This window comes from Glossina fuscipes, unplaced genomic scaffold (assembly GCF_014805625.2).
Source record: "Glossina fuscipes isolate IAEA_lab_2018 unplaced genomic scaffold, Yale_Gfus_2 183, whole genome shotgun sequence".
Lineage (NCBI taxonomy): Eukaryota > Metazoa > Arthropoda > Insecta > Diptera > Glossinidae > Glossina > Glossina fuscipes.
In genome coordinates, this window is record NW_023998526.1 from 1,136,773 (window position 1) to 1,159,649 (window position 22,877).

At 35.0% G+C, this 22,877-nt stretch overlaps 1 protein-coding gene across 2 annotated transcripts in view; it reads left to right on the plus strand.

Annotated features, from left to right (window-relative positions):
• Positions 1-22,877, plus strand: part of LOC119641855 (endophilin-B1) — a 93,958-nt gene that overhangs the window by 25,101 nt on the left and 45,980 nt on the right. For both annotated transcript variants that reach the window (XR_005247900.1, XM_038040732.1), the window contains exon 3: positions 22,349-22,412. Coding sequence is in view for 1 of the 2 variants with exons in the window: in XM_038040732.1 (XP_037896660.1) it covers positions 22,349-22,412 (64 nt within the window). In the remaining variant the exon portion in view is untranslated. The remainder of the gene's footprint in view (positions 1-22,348; positions 22,413-22,877) is intronic.

A 22,877-nucleotide genomic window follows, 5' to 3' on the forward strand; every position in this document is an offset into this window, starting at 1 on the left:
TTCTCGCGATTCAAGAAAGTATCCGTCCGATGATCCCTCTTAATCTTATTAAAGAATTTGAAGAAGAAATGTCCGTCTGTGCCATTTCTTGCCCCATTCAAGCACCCAGGACTACGAGGAAATCCGCTGGAGTTCTTTCTCAAGTTTTAACATGATATGCTTTTTACAATATAATATTCAAAGTGTCCGACGTAACCTACTGTTTTTGGATTTTTACTTAAACTCAAACAAGGTTGATTTCTGCATCTTAAGTGAAGTATTTCTGAAAGATGAAAATTGTTTTGAAGTTAAAGTTTCGAATTATACCTCAGCCACCAAACACCGAACTGATAGCTATGGCGGTGTTAATATATTAGTTAAGAAAAGTGTTAATTTCAGACGTATTCCCTATAACTCTGCTGTTGACATTATCATTATCAAAACCATGAACGTGAAACAGAAACTTTTCATAGCATCATGCTACTTTCCACCCAGTCTTGATTTGCAAACCTTTCGTGATGAGATTCAGAGATTATGTGACTTTCTTGACGGTGAACAAAACGTGATTGTAGCTGAAGATTTGAATGCAAGACATTGCTTGTATGGCGACCATGTCTCTACCAACAAAGGCAAGAACCTTGTAAATGCCATCAATTCCAGCAGTTTCAGTATTTTAAATAATGGCAATACTACCTTTCGCTGTAACCGGAGTGGTCGCACGGCGATCAGTGTCTTGGATCTAACTTTCTCGAATTCAACCATTTTATCTTTCAACTGGAACACGTCCAACGTTTCCATTGGCAAAAGTAGCACTCTCCCATTTTATTCCACAGCTGTAACAATTCCGTTAAGAAAATAGAAAATTTCATTTCACGCAACTTCCTTATGGACCGTCTGTCTAAAGTTGATCTTCGTTCTGATTTATCATCAATTCAAACTGCCTTTCAGTCTGTGATCAGGTCTGCTAGAACCAACTTTCCTGATATTGAGTCCTTCTCACCTAAATTTTGGCGGAAGTTTTCCCTGTCAACACTTTTCCGCAAATATGTGCGTTAATGAACGATGTTTTCTCATAGCTAGCTTAAAAAAGCAGGGAAAATATTTGTCATGCTTTCCCTGTACGTCAGCAAAGCCTATGACTGTGTCAACTTGGTTAAGCTTGGTAGAATTCTCTTAAACTTTTCGATTCCTCTTCAAATGCGGCTGTGGATACTTTATTATTTTTCCAGGCGTGTGTTGGTGATGGGTACTGAAAAAGTTGAAATATACGGTGGTATCTCAAAAGGCAGTTGTTTAAACCCCATACTCTTCAATCTATACGCACCTTCTTTGCATGACCTTCAAGATGATAAAACTCATATTTTTCAATATGCAGATAATTTCCGAATTGTATCTGCGGACTCATCTTTTCCAGCAGCTGTCAATAACCTTTCTATGAAAGCGGACTTATTTTTCGATGCATGCGCTGATCTTAATTTATATTTTAACCCCAGCAAAACAAATACTATTTATCTTGCCAAACAAATACTATTTATGTTCTAAACGTGAAATCAGGTCGTTTATCAAAGGTACTTAAGTTGATCAGGTAAAATCTCTTCGATTTCTTGGGAGATTTTTAAATGACAGTTTAGCCCTTCGTGGGCATTATGAGAAAGCCTTCAAAGACTGTCAATCTGGATGTACCCTCATCAAATTCATGACTAACAATCAGTTAGGCTTGCCTTCCAAAAATGCTTTCACTGTATACAAATCTTTAGTCAGGTCCAAAATTGAATTTGCACATTCTATGTATTGCAATTTGTGTAAAACATTTTCTCTTTTGTATTCAGATTTTTCTCTACACTGTAGGGTCCACTCTCATGTAAACATATAGTAGTCGGTAAAGAAACAAAACAAACCAAAACAAAACAACCAATAAAATATAAAGACATCAGAAAATATCTAAAAAGATGTAAAGACGGAGCGGATAACATTTAGTCTATAAGGTTTAGTATGTAGTTCTAGTTATTATTAATTTGAAATTTAAATTCATCATGTTAAAAATGTACTTGTTTCTGGTAATTTTGAGGCACTGGCACACTTGTTTCTGGTAATTTTCAGACACTTGTACACTTGTTTCTGGTAATTTTCAGAGATATAAATGCCACTGACGGTTCCGTCAGACATAATGTATCTGGCTTCTTGGTCGTGAAACATCTATCTAAAACAGTACATCGAGTCAGTGGTGGAGGAGCTTTCCTCAACTTTTATTGAGTTGCTCGCCATTCGACATGCTATTAAGGTTTCTATCTCCGATGGTATCAGAAGGTTTGTTATTTTTTCTGACAGCAGATCATCTCTACTTCTAATAAATAAAAGAGATGCAGAGAATCAATATGGGTTTCATATTCATAAGATGTTGCATGAATCTCAAGTGGATGACTGACACCTTGTTTAGGTACCTGGCCACAGCGGCTTTATTTTAAATGTAAAAGCTGACTTTCATGAGGGAGAGCTCGTGTTGAAGGGACAATTTTGTCCATCAAAAACACTCCCAATTAAGCAATTCGGGCAATTCGCAACCACGTCCTTCAACAGCTACATGACGAACTTAAAGAGATTGCGCATGTTAAATCCAATCGCCTTTTCTATAAAATAAATCAAACATTTCAATTCAAACCCTTTTCTGTGGCTTCTTTTAATTCCTGGGAAATCAAAATTTTTTATAGACTCATGAGTGGTCACACCATGACAAAGTTTATTTAAAAATGATTCGCGGTATACCATGTGATGTTTGCAATGTTGTCCAGTTTACTGAGCATCTAATCTTCAGATGCCACGGGCTTGATGGTATTAGAGGTTCTTTTAGCTTCTTCAGGTCATATGATTGTCTCCTTTTTGCAGCAAAAAACCAAAAAAAAAAAAAAACTTTAGCAATGGCAGTAGTTCCCATTTTATCCTATTCGCAAAATCCATCGACCCTTACTTGCGTGGTGGGTTCATTTGGCGTGGTTTGCGGGGTGGGTACGAGATTGGTAAAGGTATACATAAAGGTATAAAGGTTGATCTAATCCATACCAGCGACCACTCTCAGTACTTCCTTCAAAGCGTGACACGTTTAGTTTGCCTTCGTGCATCAGGTATGGTGATTAGATTTGAAATCACTGTACTATACGTGAGCTGCGAGCAAGTTTCTTCGCGACATACGCATGTAATGTCTCGATATATTTGCTTTTTGCGAAACGCACGCTTGTGAAAACAGTGATGTACGTGATTTTTCCAAGTGACAAACCATTCAAAATTTCGTTTCACGCAGAGACCTTGTGATATACCTCCGCAAAGATGTAGTGTTCCAGTGCGAGCAACAATATAGCACCCAAGACACCGACTTTATCCTGCTATGGGTAAAACACACATACACACTTTGTATTTTAGGTGTGTCGATAGAACACGGATAGAGCGGTTTGCTCTAATGGCTTTCACAACCTATACAACTCAATATCTTTCATTCTGCACAACTACTCGGACAAAGAAATTGTAGTTGCTGACGGTTTCAATGTCCACTATAAAAAGTGTCTGCGTCATTTGACCCATACAGCTCCGGAAGGATGCCGCGCAGAAATTAAGGCGCTCGGGAATTGCTTAACACAATTTATGCATAAACCGAAACCAATTGCAAGCATTGATAGGTTGTAACAAAATAAGTTGGAACTTTTTCTCATAAATACAAAGGTAAAATGCTTGCTCCTGAAATGCATGATGAATGACGCACTTATTCAGGACACCATAAAAATATCTGAATGGGATGGGGTAAATTGAGTAAGTTTTAATGCCACTAAAATCCAAAGACGCCTTCTAATGCACTTGAAAAGTGGTGAGAAAACTCTTTCTTTTGGTGGTGTCAATGCAGAAGAATCGGCACCTTATGATGCTCTAGTTATGGGAGAACAAAAAGTCGTTCGTTAGACAGAATATGTACAGAATGTGCACAAAAAAATATTTTACTAACGAATATTAAGGGAGCTAATGGGGAAAGGATTTCTCACCTTTGTGGTCTTCAGATTTCAGCAATGGTGTGGGAAGACAAGAACTTTAGTGAACTATTTACTTTATTATCCATTCATATTCACTTGCAATCAGTAGACAATATCTGTCGATATGATAAGCGACAAGAGCAAAGCAAGATCTTGTGTAGTGTAAGAGTGTAAGATATGGGAGGGACTTATGACGCTATCGTATAAGAGTCAAAAGTAGCAATTGGTACTTCTGCCGATTCTATATTTATGGAGTCTTGCCGTAGTAATTCCGTGGATTTTTATGAAAAATAATGCAAAGGATATCCCAAATCAACAACTCCCAAATCTTAGTTATTTCCGAAGTGATTTGCGATCTCACAAAAAGGGGCAATAGAAGAGGTTGGTCTACTACATGGCCCATTCCGTTTACAAGTGAAAAAACAGGAGCAGCATCAGCTTGAGATGTTAAGGTCTATTATGAAAGGGTTCCACTAGAAAAGGGTTTCATTATGAAAGGATATTATGTAGTGGTCATGTTACAAATGCGATGTTCCTTTATGTTATAAACGCTAAAAATAATTATTTACACCATTTTCATGTTTTGTATCGTAATTGGGAGGCATTATTTATGTTTGAAGTATTATACTATTCTACGTAGTAGATTTCTAGAACACAAGGCGTGGTTCTTGATGATGGACAAATACATCCGTACGTGTTTTTTTTCCCATTAACTATACCCATTTCGCAGTTGATTTAAAGTTTTGTTTATTAAGAATGAAAATTCATGCATTTAAGGGTTAAGTCTTGAGACCCTAAATTTATTTTCCACTCCACATAATAAAAATAATGATAGTTTATTAATATTAAATAAAAGAGAAAAAATAAAATATAAAAAAAGGATAGAATTTCAGAGATAATAACAGCAAGGATACGAGAGAATATTTATAGATGTACCTTCAAATTTATTTTAGTTAATACATGTCCGATTGTTAACTTAGGATGCATACTGAGCGATGACGGAACAGGTGACGTTGGCATGCTGATGATTTAGACGTTGATTATAATGATAATGGTGTTTGATGATCATAATATTGACGATGTTTGATAGTAATAATGCCGACGATATTTGATCACATATCTCAATAACTGAAGCGGTAGCGGTTTTATTCGAATATGGTCGGCGTATTTATATTAAGGAATTATTGAGAATATCAAGTTCTGATTTGTAATACGATTGGGTTCATTGTTATTAACAGTAATTGCACAATAAACGAAAACAAAATTCACGGCATTTAATAAACGTTTATCAGCAAGAAAAAAAATACAAATATTAGAAACGGTGCAGCGATCACATTTTGATTATATAGCACACATACTTTCTTCGGATACATTTGTATGCGGTTTTATATTTTGCCAAAAAAAAAAAAAAAATAGAGAAATTTCTTCCAACCAATTAATGGTGATGTTTGAGTTGCTTTTATACTACTATGCACTTTAAGCACGTACATCACCCTATTGTTGGGTACTCATTACTAATATGTTGCATTTTTTCCTCTGTTTATCTCATTTACAGTGTTAACAAATTAAATAATTATAAAATTTCTTGTACGCTCCCGTTGTTATCATATTTTCATTAATATAATCGATAGTTATGATTAGAGAATTGCTTCCAATCAAGTTCCAAAAGAATTATTAGCATTTAAAGTTTATGTACGTCAATTTAATATCATCGCGTTTTCTTTTTCTTGTATATTTTTTTTTTTTCAAAGTGGTTCAAATAACAGAAATTGTCAGGTGTAACGATTTTTTTTTAACGATTAACATATTTTTAGTAATAGCAAAAAGAAAGTGAGTACGCAGAAACATATCGCAGTTCTAGAAATGGATATTTTTTTTAATTCATACTAAATATGTTAATATTTCGGAAATTTTTTTTGCTTCATAAGTTATAAAGGAGGTCTATAGTAATAGCCATTTTTCTCAAACGTACAAAACCAAAAAAAATGGACTTTTCTGTCTCTCATTAATATATACAATCGTGTAACATTGTAAAGAGCAAGTAGTTGTTTATTTCGTTGTTTATTCTTTTATAGTTATTTTAACGACTATAAAATTTACAATTAGTTTTTTTTTTGTAATTATTATTCGTTTTTTCTTTTTCTGAACTGTTCTTTACAAACATACCTTTTCGTTCTTTTTTCTCTTCTATTTGTCATTTCAATAGAATACAAAAAACAATTTTCAATACTTGTTTTCTTTTATTCACACTGCTTCACGATTGCGTATTTCCATTTATATATAATTTTCTCACGCAGATAGTCGTTATCTCGCAATGAATGTCGAAAATTCAATTCCAGTTCGTAACATAAGTTCTTGTACAACAGCAAGAAAATGTGACCAAATAGCGCGAAAATACAGATGAAGAAATGATTTTTAGCGTTGGCATCAATTAAAACAAAAAACAATTGTTACACAAACACATTAAGCACAAATTTTTCTTTATAAAAATGTATCGAGGTTTTTCCTATAGTAAAGACTCATTTTAGCAACAGTACTCATTTCAAAATGAGTGGATATAATTTAATAATTCCCGATCACCCTGATGGTGGAGTCCATGCTGGTTTCGCGATTCTGGTAAAATTTACTATTTGCGTATAAAATCTTGCAACGGTATTCCAATTTTCGCAGATTATCTAATTTATTTATTTACACATGTGACTCAGCTACATTAAAGTTAGGGCCGAAAAGACTAGACTTAAAAATAAGTCTGAAGCCAAATATTAGCACTAACTTTTATAAAGTAAACAAATGAAATAACAATAAATTTAAAATTCAGCTATTAATATACAACAAAAAAAAAAAAGAAAAAATATGCACACTTCTAACAAAGGAAGCTCGCAGCCAGTTTACATAACAGCTAGGAGTGAATCATTCAACCGATGCAAACATGCAAAAGCAACCAAAAATAGTAAATATAGTTAATTTCAATTACGGATCATACGAAGGTTTTAAAATTAGAAGGTAGGTTTGATCTGCCGCAGGCAAGACGTACACATTAAGAAAAACCGATTTGATAGTATTTAAAAACCCGATATTGAGATAATATTATAAGTCCAATTAGGTTTTTGCAGAGCATCCTGAACGGACTGAAAAGCTCATGATTATATCTACACTGAGTTTTATGGAAGGATGGTTAGGTATATTGAAATTAATCTCTTCTAATAAGAAAGGAGAGACAACATTACCAGGAGTAATAAAAAGGGCATCAGGGGGATTCAATCCTAATTTCCAAGGGTGAAGCGCAACAATTGCTTTTGAATCAACGTATCACTTATAGGAAGCAGACCACACGGTTGAAGCGCCGAGTATTGGTTCCTGAAAGGCGTGTTGAAAGGGAGAAATAGATACTTTAATAGCCAAAATGATACAATGAGTAACAATTCGTTCAAATAGTCAGCTTGACAATGCCCGCATAGTTCTCCATGAGATATGTACTTGCACATTTGCGCAGGAGAATAAAAAAGCTACTCCTCCGACACGACGGGAAAACTCACAAAGTTTATCGACGTATTATTTAAGAATACCTGATGGAATGCCATCACTCCTGGCTTAAAGAGCTCCTATACTTAAAGAGCTTACGCCTTACGTATTCAGAAACTACCAAGTTGGTGAGATGCTGTTGGATATTTTACTTCTCCAAAACCAGGTTGATAAATAGTAAACTTGATTTTAGAGAATCTAAAATATCTGCGTTTTATAATATATTGAAGAGCCTATAGCCTTTGCTGCTAGTGCTCAATGTCTTTTTTTTAGTCTAAGAATTTACTTCATTAGTCTAAAATTATAATAATAATAATAATAATATATTGAACTTAACTTTTGTATTCATTTAAGTCGTACACATACATATGTACAATGTAATGAGTTATCCGATTTATGCGTGCTCATTTCGTTTTGAGCGTCTACCTCATGTCATATTGCTTGTCAGTATGTCCTAGGCAACCTTACTCGCCCAAAGAGCTTCAGAATTAAACATCGCACACAAAAACACAGGTGTAAGGTTCCGAAGATGGGGATGCCCCGAACGTTGCCAAAAGGAACGTCATTAAAAATTCACAACTTTATTGCGATCTCCCCATGTAAATGGCGAAGGATCAGAAAAATGTGTAATTTATTTTATGATACGCAAAATTGTTTATTTATATTATGCGCAATATGATGATAAAACAAACAAAGATCGAAAGACCGTTCTTCTTGCGGAAACCTAATGGCAAAATTCGTGCAATCGTTCAAGAATTCTACAGCAATTCATAAAAGATATATATAAACATGGTGAAGAGAAATTTGATCACATTAAAAAATAAAATAGCAACTCAATTGAATCAATAATAGCAAAAGCCAGCAAAAAGTAGCATTTTAATGAGTCACATAAAACATCTTATTAATGTGACGAAGCGACTGTCAACCGAAATATGCAGCAATCAGTTCAACAATCAAGAGTGGAACAATCCATCCATTATCTGACTGCGGCACAAACCACAAGAAAACGCGTAACTTCCATTCATGTTAAGGCAATCATTACTTTTCCTTCTCCGCTTTCATATCAAAGACATCACTGTTCTGCGTATGCGTTTTTATGCATATTTCACACTGTAAAGTAGGTATAAAATAAGCAAGTAGAAAAATAGGCAAATGGAAGCGTTCGGCTTTAACGATATTATTTATTATCGCCAGAGAATAAATTCTAAGACTAAAGTTTTAAAGCACTAGCACCTAAGGCTTTCGGCTTTTATTAAAAACTCTACCGCATTTGAAATCCAAACCCACTAATAATTCTTATTTGAACCTACCCTACAACTTTTCTAATTGCTTTGACTTTAGTTTTTCACTTTTGTTTTAATAGTCTTAGGTTCTTTTCTCACAAGATCGATAAATGAATTTTGCTACTTATTATGCTTTCGTTTTTTAAAATATTTACTAACATTGTTTTCCATGAAAAAATATTTTCGAAGTTTTAGTACTTATGTTTTGTCTTTTGTCCCCGTAAAGTAACAAAGCCATCAATTATGCAAACCACACACAACTGCGTACCAGTGAATTCAATGGGATACGGTGATTGATTCGCATCATTGGTCTCCTGTCAGACAACGTTTATCACGGCAATTTAACATATGCATTAGAGTGCGAACTTTTTCTTTTTGGCTATGTTCGCAGGCATTTTCGCTATAGTAGATTATGAAGACATTTATATGTATAGCTCTCTCGAATTTTATATTATCCATAAAACTCGTTTCTTTCTTAGAAATTTTTGCATGCTATTTCCTGCTTAAGATTCTGTAACATAATGTTAAAACTTTTTGGGACGTTCGAGTAATAAGAGTTTCAGAAATATAGATGATTTTTTTAAATTGCTTTCGGATGAATTCACAAATTTAAGAGTAGTATTCTATAATATTTTCATGTTTTTCTCTTCTTTTTTACTTGTAAACTTTCTGCTTGACTGCATGACTCTATCCGGCGAATTTTATAATCGCTATAACCTAAAACAAACGAAGAAAATAAAGCCACTATATGCACGTAAAGGCTATGGATTGGGTGCAAGTAGCACCATTACACTACTTCCACATCCGCTTCGATTAGACAACGGTGCCTTTGAACAACTTCCCTTCCGTGATTCGATATGTTGTGTAAGTATACTACAAATGAGAAACAAGAGATATGAGAAATGACTCTGCGTAATTCAATTAAATTTTCCGTGACGCAGGTGGCCCTTAGGAGAGTCATTTATGGGCTTTCTACGTGTCTTGTACATCAATGATCTTCCATTGATCGAAAGATTTTGTTTAATCTTTTTAGCTTTATTACATTAAACATAAAAAACGGCAGTAACAAACGTATGTGCAACATGGGAAGTAAGTTAATTTCTAAATTCGATCTTCTATTATTTTGTGAATAGTCTTCGCCGAACACACTTCTACGTTCAGTGATTTTCTTTGATAAGGTTTGCTTAACAGAGTTTAAATAAAAATAATGATTGGTAACTTTCGCTAATCTAAATTTTAAATTTCCCTGATGCAAAATCATAACATAATCATGAACCAAAAGGGTTCTATTTATAAGTTCTATGAAGAGGACAGCCGTTTCTAGGTGTTCCATCTGAAAGCTTAACTCGGAGGTACCTGATGGTGCTCGTAGTATGACACACACTCAGCACACCGAAAGTAATTAGTCCCTCAGTTCCACACGCAGGTGTGTCTGTGGAACTTCAAATCGTTTTATTTTACTCTTACTATTTATTATATAAGTTTATTATGTCGAAGTTGATTGAAATGCTCGTATTAAAAAGTCGTCTATATAAAACCTTAACCCTTCCATATCGCCAAGTAATTTAACCACTTCCTCAAAGAAAATTGAGGATGTGGCCTTAATACTGAAAGGTAATCTTAAAAATCTATATTTTCCAAAGGGGCTAGTGAATGTGCATCATTTAGAAGAAGACTCCGTAATTGAAGCCAGCCAAAACCCAATATGGGCATCTAAGCAGCTGAAGATCTTCGCGTAACTGTCTTTTGATTTATACTCTTCTAAATTGGTGGATAGGTAGTTGCCCCACATTTTGCTTCGCATAACTGTCTTTTGATTTGTACGCTTCTAAATTGGAGGATACCTTACATGTTGCTTTATTTAGCTTCTATATTTAGCCAAACATAACGCATTATGATGGTAGTGTAGAGCTTGGTTTGTATTTGTACCGCCTGGCTAACCTAGTTACACTCACAAAAAAAAAATAAGAGCAGATTTGTTTATATATAAAGATGATAAATAAATAACAGTGTGTCCTATCTAACAGTCTCATGGTCCGCTTGTATTGTTCTTTTGTCCGTTAGTGTACGCGTATGTATTTGTTGGTCCGTGAGATCATAGTCCATGGTCCTATTTCTATACACACACACACACACGCACACACACTTATACTTCATCACCGCGAAACCTGTTAGATCTTTAATTAATCAAGTCTGTCATATTTTCGTTTTTTTTTTCTCTAATTTTGAAACTATGCTTTACCCCTGCTCCTTGCATTCTGGTACAGCCCAGTATCACCGCAAACCGTTTTGGTAAAATTCTCAAAGGCTTCAATCTGATCACGTCATCCGATAGCAAATGCACCATAACCAAGCCTATCTTTGAAGCACTATTCATTTTTTTTCTTTTTATGTGTGAAAGTATATTTTAATAGATCATATTCTTGTGTTAATCTCACAACAAGATGTTTAAACACTATTTTTACAAAGCGATTTTATGTTTGCCCTTAAAGGCTAAAGTTTTCGGATTTATTTTTATAATTTAAAATATTTATTAAAAATTAAAACAATCGTGCACAAAAAAAAAGATTTCTTCAACGTTTATCTATTATTCCATTTCTACCGATTTGTATTTTAGTTTTATACAACATTTCGCTTGCTTTGGAACTAACGATTTTATTCTCATACACAGCTTATGGGGGTTTTAATATGAGAACATTTTCATATCATTGCCCATATTTAGATTTCTTATAATTTATTTTAAACTGTCTTATATCATTTTTTTCCATTTTCTTTCAAAGCAACAAGTTATCTTTTCAGCCGACGTCCAACCTTTGACGTTGATCAACTTGGACTCTTCACCCTAATTTTATTTTAAAAAAGCCATCCTTATGCTATACAAACGGACTTCGGACTTTGTTCTCTTTTCATAACTCTCTCTCTAAATAGTTTTACTATGTGGGCGGAGAACTATGAAAAGAGATCTTAATTAATGGGATTGCGTTATTACCCTTAACTCTACTATATTTGTGAAGAGCAGGGAAAAAGCCGACGGAAACCCCCTACACACATATACACGGACGTAATAGCCTTTTTTTTATTAAAACTCTAGAAATGACCCCCTTCATCACATGAAGCTGGTGCAATCTTTTTAGTTCCTTTTTAAAATTTTCCTGTAATTATTATTATTATTATTTTAATTTTAGACTAATGAAATAAATTCTTAGACTAAAAAAATACATTGAGCACTAGCAACACAGGCTGTCGGTTCTAATTTAAATAAATGTACTTTAGATGATGAGCTTAGTAGTATTAGTAAAGTAATATATATTGAATTGATCTATTGTTCTAAGGCTGATTTTTGAATGTCCAAGGGGTTAATCGTTCCAAATGCAATACTTCTAGCCAAGGAAAAGTTAAGGCAGTCGCAGAGAATGTGCTTTATAGTGAGAGTTTGCCCACAACTGCGGATTCGGGAGGAAGACTTCTTCATGATCCTTTGTTGAGTTGGAATTGTACGACCAAGGCAAATTCCCGAAAATGTTTGTATCTTGGTTTTCTCAACATTTGTTGGTTATAAAGGTGGAGTTAATTGAGGGTTAATGGAAGACTAGTGTTGATGATGGTATTGTAAACTTCCTTCTGTAATTTTCTCTTTAATTTTTCTTCCAATGTATCTTTGAAGATTCAACTTTTCCATAACATCATCCATAATTAGAGGAGCGGAAGCAGCATCCTTTGCCGCTCGATCAGCCTGCTCATTTCCCAATAAACCGATGTGACTTGGTACCCATAACATTTTAATTTTTCCGTCGGGTGTAATAATTATATTCCTTAACTTGTTGATGGTGCTCAACTGATGGTGCTGGTTTGTTTTTATGGGCAAGGTTCGCAGCGTGAAGGATAGGGTTTTTCAGCTATTAGATTCCTGAAGACGTAATTTGCAGTATCTTCTTTCTTGTGCATAGACAGTGAGATGTCAAAAGAGCAGTCTTTCAAAATCCAGGGAGGTTTAACACCAAAAGAGCGGGAAAATTTTAAGGGAATGTTCAATTCCTTTGCGATGCACAAACAATGGTCAATTGCAGATGGTGACTTTGGAATTTTCTTCGCAATAATAATCTTTCTTACGTCATCACCGAGAATGGATTTGTTTGAATTAAGAAGCTTGGGGACTATTTTCGCTTTTAATTCATAAAGTCTATTTTCTAAAGTTGGGAGACCAGTTTCAATTAAAATATTATTTATGGGCGTCGTCCGAAAAGCATGACAACTTGCTCTGATTGCTTGGTGGTAGACCGGTTTAAGGATGTTGATATTAGATTTGCAGCTATTGCCATAAATTATCAAAGCATAGTCAATCTTGCTTAACACAAGCATTTTGGTAAGATAAGCAATAGTGTTAATATGCGCATGGCTTCTCCAACCAACGTACTGTATGAAATTCACCCTTGTTAAAATAGAATTTTTAACCGAAGACAGTGTGCTTTCCAACGATATTTGTTGGAAAAAGTGAGCCCGAGAACATGGAGCGTCTGCACATTTAGTACTGGTAAGTCGTTAATATGCATCAGTAGGTTTCCTGCGTCGCAAATCTGGTTTCGACAAATGTGCAATTTTTTTAGATTTTTGTATAGAAATTTTAGCACCTGACGAGTTTGCCCATGTGGAGATCTCTCGTCCAATAGATTCGAGGATGTTGAGTGCTTTCGTGTTGTCTTTTTCTTTTGTAAAAATGTATACATCGTCCGCGTAGAGACAATGCTCCACTCTTGGTACACGGCAAAGAATTTTGCTAATTTCGTTGAAAACGATCTGGAAAAGCGTGACAGAGAGAGGAGATCCTTGCGGAATGCCATTCTTTAGCGGAAAGGAATCAGGAAGATGATTGTTGATTCTAACTTTGAACCGCCGATGCGACATGAATAATTTGATGTAGTTGAAGAATTTGGGTCCAACATTCCATGATTTCAAGAGTCTTAAGATAACATGAAGACCAACTCTGTCATGCTTTTTCGAAAGATGAGAGATTTGTTACGTGATTTCGTTCGGAAATTGCTTTGCATGTAAAATAATCAATATGCAACAGAGCGTCGATGCACCCTCTACCCCGCTTGAATCCAACTTGTTGCATTGTTATCAGGTTCTTGGACTCAAGAAACCAAGATAATCTAGGTGCGATAATCTTTTCCAATACCTTTGAGAGGCAAGATAAAAGAGAGATTGGGCCATAATCCGATTCGATGGAGACATTTTCAGACTTTGGAGTTGGAACAACTGCTGCCAGTTTTCACATATAGGGTATATGGCCAGTCAAAAATATCGTATTATATAGGCCCAGTAATTTCTTTTTACTAGACTTAGACAGCGCACTGATCATTTTGTAGGAGATGCGGTCTAGACCAGGTGTCCTCCCCTTCGATTTGTAGAGACAACTTTCAAGTTCTAAGGTAGATATGTAATTTTCCAGGAAGGTGGCACATCTGTCAATACAATTTGAAAGAGAATTTGGAGTCCTTTTATTTTCGATGAAAGCGCTGGAAAAGTTGCTGTCAGAGGAGTATTCGCACCACATTTGTCCAAAGTAATTAGAAATATCACGTGCGTTAGTTAAAGTTCCATTGGGAGTGCAGATGGCAGAGATTTCGTTCAGATTGAGTCTGTTGATTTTGTTCCAGACAAATTTCATTGATGTATTTCTGTAAATTTTTTTCGAAAAAAGTTCGAAACTAAGTGCTTTTGATTTTCGTAATTCCTTCCTAAATAGGGCATTGGACTCTTTGTATAATAACAAGTGATCGTGATCAGAACATCTCTTAAAGAGGTGCCATAGATCCATTTTATTTTTCCTCAGAAACAAAAGCGTGTTGTTCCACCAAGGAACCATAGGTCGTTTAAAACAGAGCTCTTTGTAAAAGTCTTTCTTTTTTCTATTAATCTTTGTTTACAGTTTGCTTGGTTTCTCAGATTTGAACAAAATCTTCGCTCCTTGTGGGAGAAATTTGAAATAATTAAGACTAGGTTTGACGAGTGTGATTATATCACTCATCTTCTTTCCCAGCTAGCAAAGTTACAACTCGTAGCGTAGCGTGTGGTTCGTCACCTCTGAATTCTCCTAAGTCCGATTCGTCGGGACAAGTTAGCGATTCCTCAAAGTCTACAAAGAACGTTAGCGTCTCTGCTACTGTTGGGTCGGTCGGTAACAAAAAAGTTACAAATAAGCTGGGAAGTCTCAGCTATGCTGAAGTGGCAAGGATATATCCTCCCATTAGCGTCACCAAACCTACTCAGGCGCGATCGCCTAAAGCTAATAATGAGAATATTACATCGTTCTCTCTCCCTGTTTGAGTGTGAACGCTGGTCGCCAAACTGGGCACGCTGCACAAGCTGCTCGTGCAAGTGTGGTTGCCCCTTCTATATTATCCCTAACTCAAAACTCCCCATGTGTGAATCATACTGCGCCTAGTACAGATGACATTTGAAGGCAGTTCCTTCCAGAAAGGCAATATTTGCGTCAAGGCTGGCACAAGATACGTCTGTGGATACAATGAAAAGCTATCTGGCGGTGAAAGTCCTGCCTGGCAATTTAAAGCGTGTTAGCATTTTCAAATTGGCTACTTCTCAACCCAGAGCAATCTCGTCATTTACAACATGGATATGTTGTTAAATAAACCATTATGGCCAGTTGTATCCTCAATTAAGGAATTTATCCCTCGCGATCGATCCCTAATGCTAATGCAGTAGCCCTTTCGCCTTCAAAAAAACTAAATATTTCTTCAGGCTCATTATCTCTCATTTATCAAAATGTTAGGGGCCTAAATTTAAAAATTTGTTCTACTTTCCTAAATTCAGTGAGCACGGAGTTTTCCTGTTTGGCCTTCACTGAAATTTGGTTAAAGCCTGATCCATATTTGTCTGAACTCTGCCAAAATTCGTTTCAGGCTTTCAGGAATGATTGATTGTATAGCAATGGTGGTAGTGTTTTAATTGCCATGTCTACGGCAATCCCCTCCTATGTAATTGAATTTCCCACTACTCCCGACGTTGAGTTTGTCGAGCGATATTCCCCCAAATTCGGATATCTCCGTATATAAGAAACGGGCCGCCTTCATTTCCGAAGTGACCAAGCAATCTAATCTTACCGATATAGTCATTGCGTTGGGTGACTTCAATTTGCCTCAAGTCACTTGGTGTTAAAGTGATGGTTCTGGCTGTTTGATTCCTACTTCAACATCAGATAGAGCTGTTCTGTTCCCTAATTCGATCATAATTTAGTGCAATACAATGGTACCCCTAATTGCACTGGTAGACTGCTTGATCTCTGTTTTGCCAATTTTCCTGAGATTTGTGTTAATAGTCCCCTTCCTTGAGGATCATTATCATCCAGCATTGGGTAGTTCCTTTCATTGCATGCCTGATGGTTCGTTGAACTGCTGTAACGTTCCAAATTCAACTTTTTCAAATAAATTTTAAGATTGCTAAAATCTCATCTTTCACATATTATGTTTGATTTTTCAACTCGAAGCTTGAAAGCTTATTGTCATAGTTCTACAATATATTAAATCTAGCTGTTTCTGCATCTGTCCCGGTCAAGCAATCCCGATCTGGAAGCTGGTTTCCTTCGTGTTTTAATAAGACAACTAAATATTACAAGAATAGGAAAAACAAGCTTGTCCTTTCATTACAGATGGCCCAAAGAGCCGTACATTACGAAAAGACTGTACATGTGTTTGGTTAGTCCTATACCCGAGCATGCCTCCGTTGTGTGGGCTCCTTCGTATAGGCGCTATGTGTTTTCAATAGAATTTATTCGAAAGCAATTCTTGCTGTTTGCTCGTTAGAACTTGGGTTGGAATCCGATTTCCCCTTTTCACCCCTGCGAAAATAAGTTGCTTCTATTATCATTACCGGCACTTGAGAAACATAGATTTGTTATTGGGGTTTCCTTCTTAATCAAGGTAATAGATGGTACTATTGACCCGCCCGCATTACTTGGTGAGATAAGCTTAAATGTCCCTAACAGCTTCTCTAGGCAGTCTAATTTGATTAAGCTTAGTCAATGTACACACTATTATGAGCTGTTTCACCCGCTCGGAGTTGTTTGCAGAAACCTAAATGAAGTCTATCACTTATTCTCATTATTAGATTTTTTTAAGTCTTAAAGTTGCTTATAAAGCGCGATTTACCTATGTCGTACTTAAACTAACATTTCATTCTTAATATCATATTTTTTGTTTAAAATAATATTGTGTTGTTAACGTGTTGGTTGCTTATGGATGTTTGCAATGGTTTAGTGGTTCACTTGCAACCTGGATCTATTCTTGTTGCGGGTGTGCTTCTGTGCTAGCTGTGTACACTTTTTTCTTTTTTTTTCTCTCTTTCTATTTAGTTATACATGAATTATTATTTTTAACTTATTAATTTATTTTTAAATTTACTTTGTTATCATTATTCTTCTTTTTTCTTACTTTTTATTGTATACTACATTTAAAGGAATTAATTAATTAGATTTTCAATTAAGATGAATTGAATTCGACTGTAATTTTTTTTAGTTGAATTTCATGTATAGATAAATAGCCACTCTATATTGCTTGCATCCTCAACATTCCTTTACGAAAAGACGACCATTATGAATGACACCGCCGTCGGTTCTTCTTAATACACTGTCTTATTAGTTGATGCACACCTACTTCCAAAAAGAGAGAGTGAAGTCGTGTACTCTCAAGTTAAAGTTACCTTTCCTAACAATGAGAGCAATGCTCTTAATCCCCACTAATCAAATCAAGTGTGGCAAACGACACCCAACCTGTGATTTTCAACCTTTACTTTTTCGTTCGCAATCGCATATATTATTTCTACCTCCGCGCCAAATAACAACCCAAAAGACAGCATATGATGTAAATCAATATACTGTGCAATATTTTTTAAACCCCTCTCATCAGTTTATATTAATATTAATGTACAAAGTAATGAACAAATATTTAATCATATTACTACAAACAATATAAAATCTCAATTGTGGGTATGTATGCACTGCAACTTTGAAAAGTAAAATAGCTTATTTCTATATGGATATTTTCTTTGCGACGCTCGAAAAGGAAATGGCTATATACTCAGTTGCTATCAAATTTGTAAGATTTGCCAAACAAATCTCGCGGACAAATAGAAGTCAAAAGAATTCACGATAACAACATCAAAAATCGGAATTATAATGCTGCACAATTTTGGAGATCTATACCCCAGTCAGTCATTTGGGATTCTAAAAAAGCAAAAAAAGAAACAACGAGCTTTAGTAAGCATTTCGATCTTGCTTGACAGTGAGTAACATTACCGTAATAAGTTCATTTTAAAGAAAAGTCAACACCAAAAACTTTAGATCAATAAAATCCTATTGATGCTTACAACTGTGGGCAAAAATATGTATATGGAAAAAATAGACGTTTATAAATTTTTATTAACCATCCATATACAAAACCATTCACAGACGTTTACCCGTGTTAAGTAAATGGGAATATGTTTTACAGCTTATGTTCTAGAAAACAAGAAAAAAATGATAGAAAATAAAGTAGTAAAAAGCAAAGAAAAGAATACGATGTGAGGAAAGCAAGGTTTGGATTGTGATATAGAATGACGAATAAATTGTGGATTTCATTTGATCGTCGTGGTGGATAGTGAGCATTCTCGAAAAAAACTGCCTTTCTTAGACATTTGTTTTTAAGAGTGATGACGTAGAGTGTTGAAGACGAATTGTAGTGAACTATGATATAGAAAAACAATGAAAAAAGGTTAACACACGTTGCTCGCATAGCGTGTGGCGTTACGTAAACAATGTTTGCTTAAAGATATGCCGGAGATAATGTCTGAAAACACTATAGCTATAAGGAACGTCAAGAAAACGCTTTGATTTGGAAAGTTATTTTCGTGTTAATGAAACATAAACGAAAAAAGTTAGTAGCCGTCAGATAGATTGATAAGTGTCATATATTTTCTTTAGTTTAGTTTTTTTTTTTCAACGTTGAAAGTTTCAAACCAAAGTTTCAACCAATAGCTACTTAGGCTTCTTCATTCGTTGTGCTGTTTGCGCTGTTTCTATTTTCGAGACGGTGACACCAACTTTTGCAACCTTTTATGAGACTTTGAAGTAATTGGCAAAGCCAATTGGTTTTGTACAATACAAAAGTACAATACAAAAGAAAAATAAACAAAACAAACGGCATTCTCGCGAAAACGCTGAACTGTACTTGCGTTCAAAGCATAACACTACACTAGGCGCCCTAAATTGAATAAATGCCATTCACAGCGTTCCATATTTCGAGTGAACAAAAACTTGTAAACAAACTTATACTAAAATCCCAGTATATAAGCAACCAAAAAATTAATTTAATTTGAAAGTGCTAGCCGAGCTTGCCTTGGCGTCTTATGAACTAAAAGAACATCACCAATCCAATTCTTTAAATTCGATGGCGACACTCATTGCCGAATCTACTTTGGCAGCTAAAGAGAGCTTGACTTGGCGCAGTAGGCGAGCAGATACAAGGGTATACACTAACATTGGATTCATACCGAATCCTCTGTTACTTAGGAATTACCACTTTAAACACTTTACACAAATCTTCGACAATATCATTACACCGTGCTTGCAAACAAATGAAATGAAAATCAAAAACGAAGATTATCTGTTTTAAAGTAGAAGTTAGCTTATTTTATGTTAATTTAAGTTTGATTTAAATTATGCGATTCATTTTACGTAATCGATCAAATAATATGGTAGTCCACTTGCGGCCTTTAAACCGGAAATTAAATAATGCATCATTGTGCCAGCCCCCTGAAATCTGTTTTTCAGGTAAATGAAAATTAGACATGTAAGGACGCGTTTTGCTCCCTTACTAGAAACATGTTAGGCCGTGCAATTGTATATAATCCCAGGTAACCGTCATCCGTAGTCCTGAACATATAATTCCTTAAGGTAATTTGCTTATCTGTCCGATTCGTTTGTCAAGTACTTTATGAGTGTATATTAAAGCGTAGACCGTTATCTTTGTTTATTTCAAATGCACATTTTCTAATTGATTCTCCGTATAAAAGCGTTGTTTATAAACATACCTCTGTCCACTTTGATCATACATATTAAGTCATTGGTTTGGATGCTTTAGGGTATAAACAAACATCTTATCTCTGTTGACTCTTTACATGCTCTGAATTGTGATTTTAATACAAATACTCTTCGTTTCTCATCATTATATATCAATATATCTTTATTTTGTAACATTTATTCAATTGCGCCTTAAGTTTCTTGTATATGCATCTATGCTAATTTCTCAGCAATATGCATGCTATTGAGAAAAATATTATACACATATATATGATCTTATGGTGAAGTGTCAATGCAATATAGTCCGAAAACATTATATATATATACATTACATACAAAAATATTGTGTATACCTATACTCTTAATTATATTTCTAGAAACTGTCAAAAATCGCGTGTTACCTATCCAAGCATGTTCACTCATATATCCATAGCCTACATGTACATAACATGAACACATTGGTCTCATCAAAACTGGTTTTCCACTCATGCACTTATATTGCGTACAAACTAAATTTTAGCGACCAAGAAGCGCATTCTTGTACTAGTTAATATACCTATTATAACACATTAATAGGATAATATGCTTATCAGCTTCTAACAGGCACAGGCATAACTTTAAGCAACATTGTAACGGTACAGAGATGGTGATCGCAGCTATAAAAGCTCGAGGCGCAATATTCTCGATATCTCAGTTTTGCTACGGCAGCCAAAGTGGTAAGTTGCTAATCGACAAAATAAAGCTTTGCTCCTTTTATTCTTGGATAGGGGATGGCTGGCTCATCTTAACAGCTGTGCCTAAATGAGTCTCTAGACTGGTACCGATAATAAAATTAATTAAAGAGACATTTTGGGACTAATAACTGGCCCATAAGGTCGGCATTGTAATATAAAACGTGTTTTTATAGAACTACGGTAGACGGGAAAAATTAAGTTCAGTAAATTGTTAATAATAACAATCGGCTCGCGAGTCACAACATCGCTCTGCTGGTTTCCGCCCTTTCCGCAAAGATATACAATCGTAATAGTGTATCAGCATTTTCTTGAAATAATATATAAATCATTAATCAAAAACACGACGATCCAAATCTTCTACTTAATTCTACTTAAATTTTTTCGAAAGTTACCTTCAGGAAAACACTGACTAATACTCCGGTTAAGAAGACTATTTACAGCTAGTAAAACTGTATCCTTTAGTGATTATTATAAGTAGAAATTGCTAGCAAAGCAATGTCGTTTAAGACGGTGTACGCCATCTACACCCTTCATTTGCGGCTGTTTTAATAAAATAGTTGATTGAGTATTGGTTTGTAGTTATCGTCACGGCCAATATAGTAAAGGTTTTCTGGAAAATATGCATGAATATCAAAGGAAGTCGATTCATTAAAACTTGCTAATGTTGTTGCAAAATAGTAAAGCGGGAATAAGGAAAATATTATAGAAAAAGTACTCGTTGTCAAAGAGGAGTTGTTATAAAATATTTGATTGCATCCAAAAGGCTGTTCTTAAGGAAACACAGTCTGCTTAAGGAATCTCTTATCTTAAAGGAAAAAAAATAAGCAGAGTGAAAGTGGAATATAAAGATAGAGTGCTGTAAATTTGATAGAAGAAATTACGCTGACGCGCGACGATAACTAAGGGATTGCGTAGCAGATACGCTTGTCTGCATTACGACAAGGTGGACAAGGCGGGATTTGTTTTCTGCTACGATTAAATTCGAGCAGGATATAAGTAAGCTTCTGTTAAATGATAAAAATACGCAAAGTAAAGCAAACAAGTTAAACAAACTGAATAAATTCTATTTTAATGAAAACGATTATCCTACGATTATTAAAATAATATAAAAGAAAAGCAAGCCGGAGATCTTTTGTGTGCAATCGCTTTGATTGCCTCGGTCGCCTTTAGAAAGCCTAAGCTATTGTAATTTACCGGAGGTAAATCTTCTAACCAAACTAGATGCGGGCTTAAGGTCGAATGAAATGATTATCGCAATTTAAAATGTGACTGAAAATAATCTCGTCTTATAAGTTGTTTCTCTTACAAGTAAATTTGATGTTACGCTAACTGTTTGCAAATTAATAACCTAGATAGTCAAAAAGTAATCTAATAAAAATTAAAATAAATAAAAAATAAACTAGATCCAATGATACGTGCATATGTTCGTGTGTGTATGTTCGTAAGTTTGTAGGTTAAAGGCCTATAATGAATTGCATTATTTTTACGTTTTGTTAATATGGCTGGTAATGCAATTCGACACTTTTGAAGTGTATCATCAATTTTATTTTCTTCTTTATTTATTTCTGTTATTTTGTTTATTTAATTCCTTGACACACTTTATTTATGTAATACAAATGGTTAGGTTACAATACTCTACTAATTTCTCGCCTTTTTCAACACGGAAATGGCTACTTTTAAGCTTAACTCTTACATCTAAAAGTTTTATAAAAAATTAATTTCCTGTAAAAAATTTCTTCTTTGCAGGCTCGATTTAGACGCATGCAAAAGCCGCGTTAAAAAAGCTCGAAGTATGTTAGGCCAGCAGATGGTATGTTTATTGAAATGAAAATTAAAAGATGTACATTTTCAGAAAAAATGTAACATTATGCAAATATTAAAAGTTATCTTTTATAATTTTTTAATATTAGTTACGTTTGACCTTTGACTGACGGGACCATTGACAATTCTTGCAACGTGTGGCCGAGCAATGTGATGCAAGAGGATAACTTTGGGTCTGTTAGTCGCTATTGCGATCTATTTTGCAACAACACCTTGCTAAATTTGTTCAATTGATGTCAGTGCACAGCTACGGTAACGGTTTCATTCGGTTTTAACAGCTCGTAATACACTTTCCGATTCCTTGGGATTATTGTAGTGGACCCACTTTTCATCGCCAGTCACAATACGTCGTAAAAAACTCGCCTTTTTTTGCCTGGCAAGCAATGGAACCCCGATGTTGAAACGGTTCGAAATGGTATTTTAAGTCAGTTCGTATGGTAGCCACTTGTCTTCT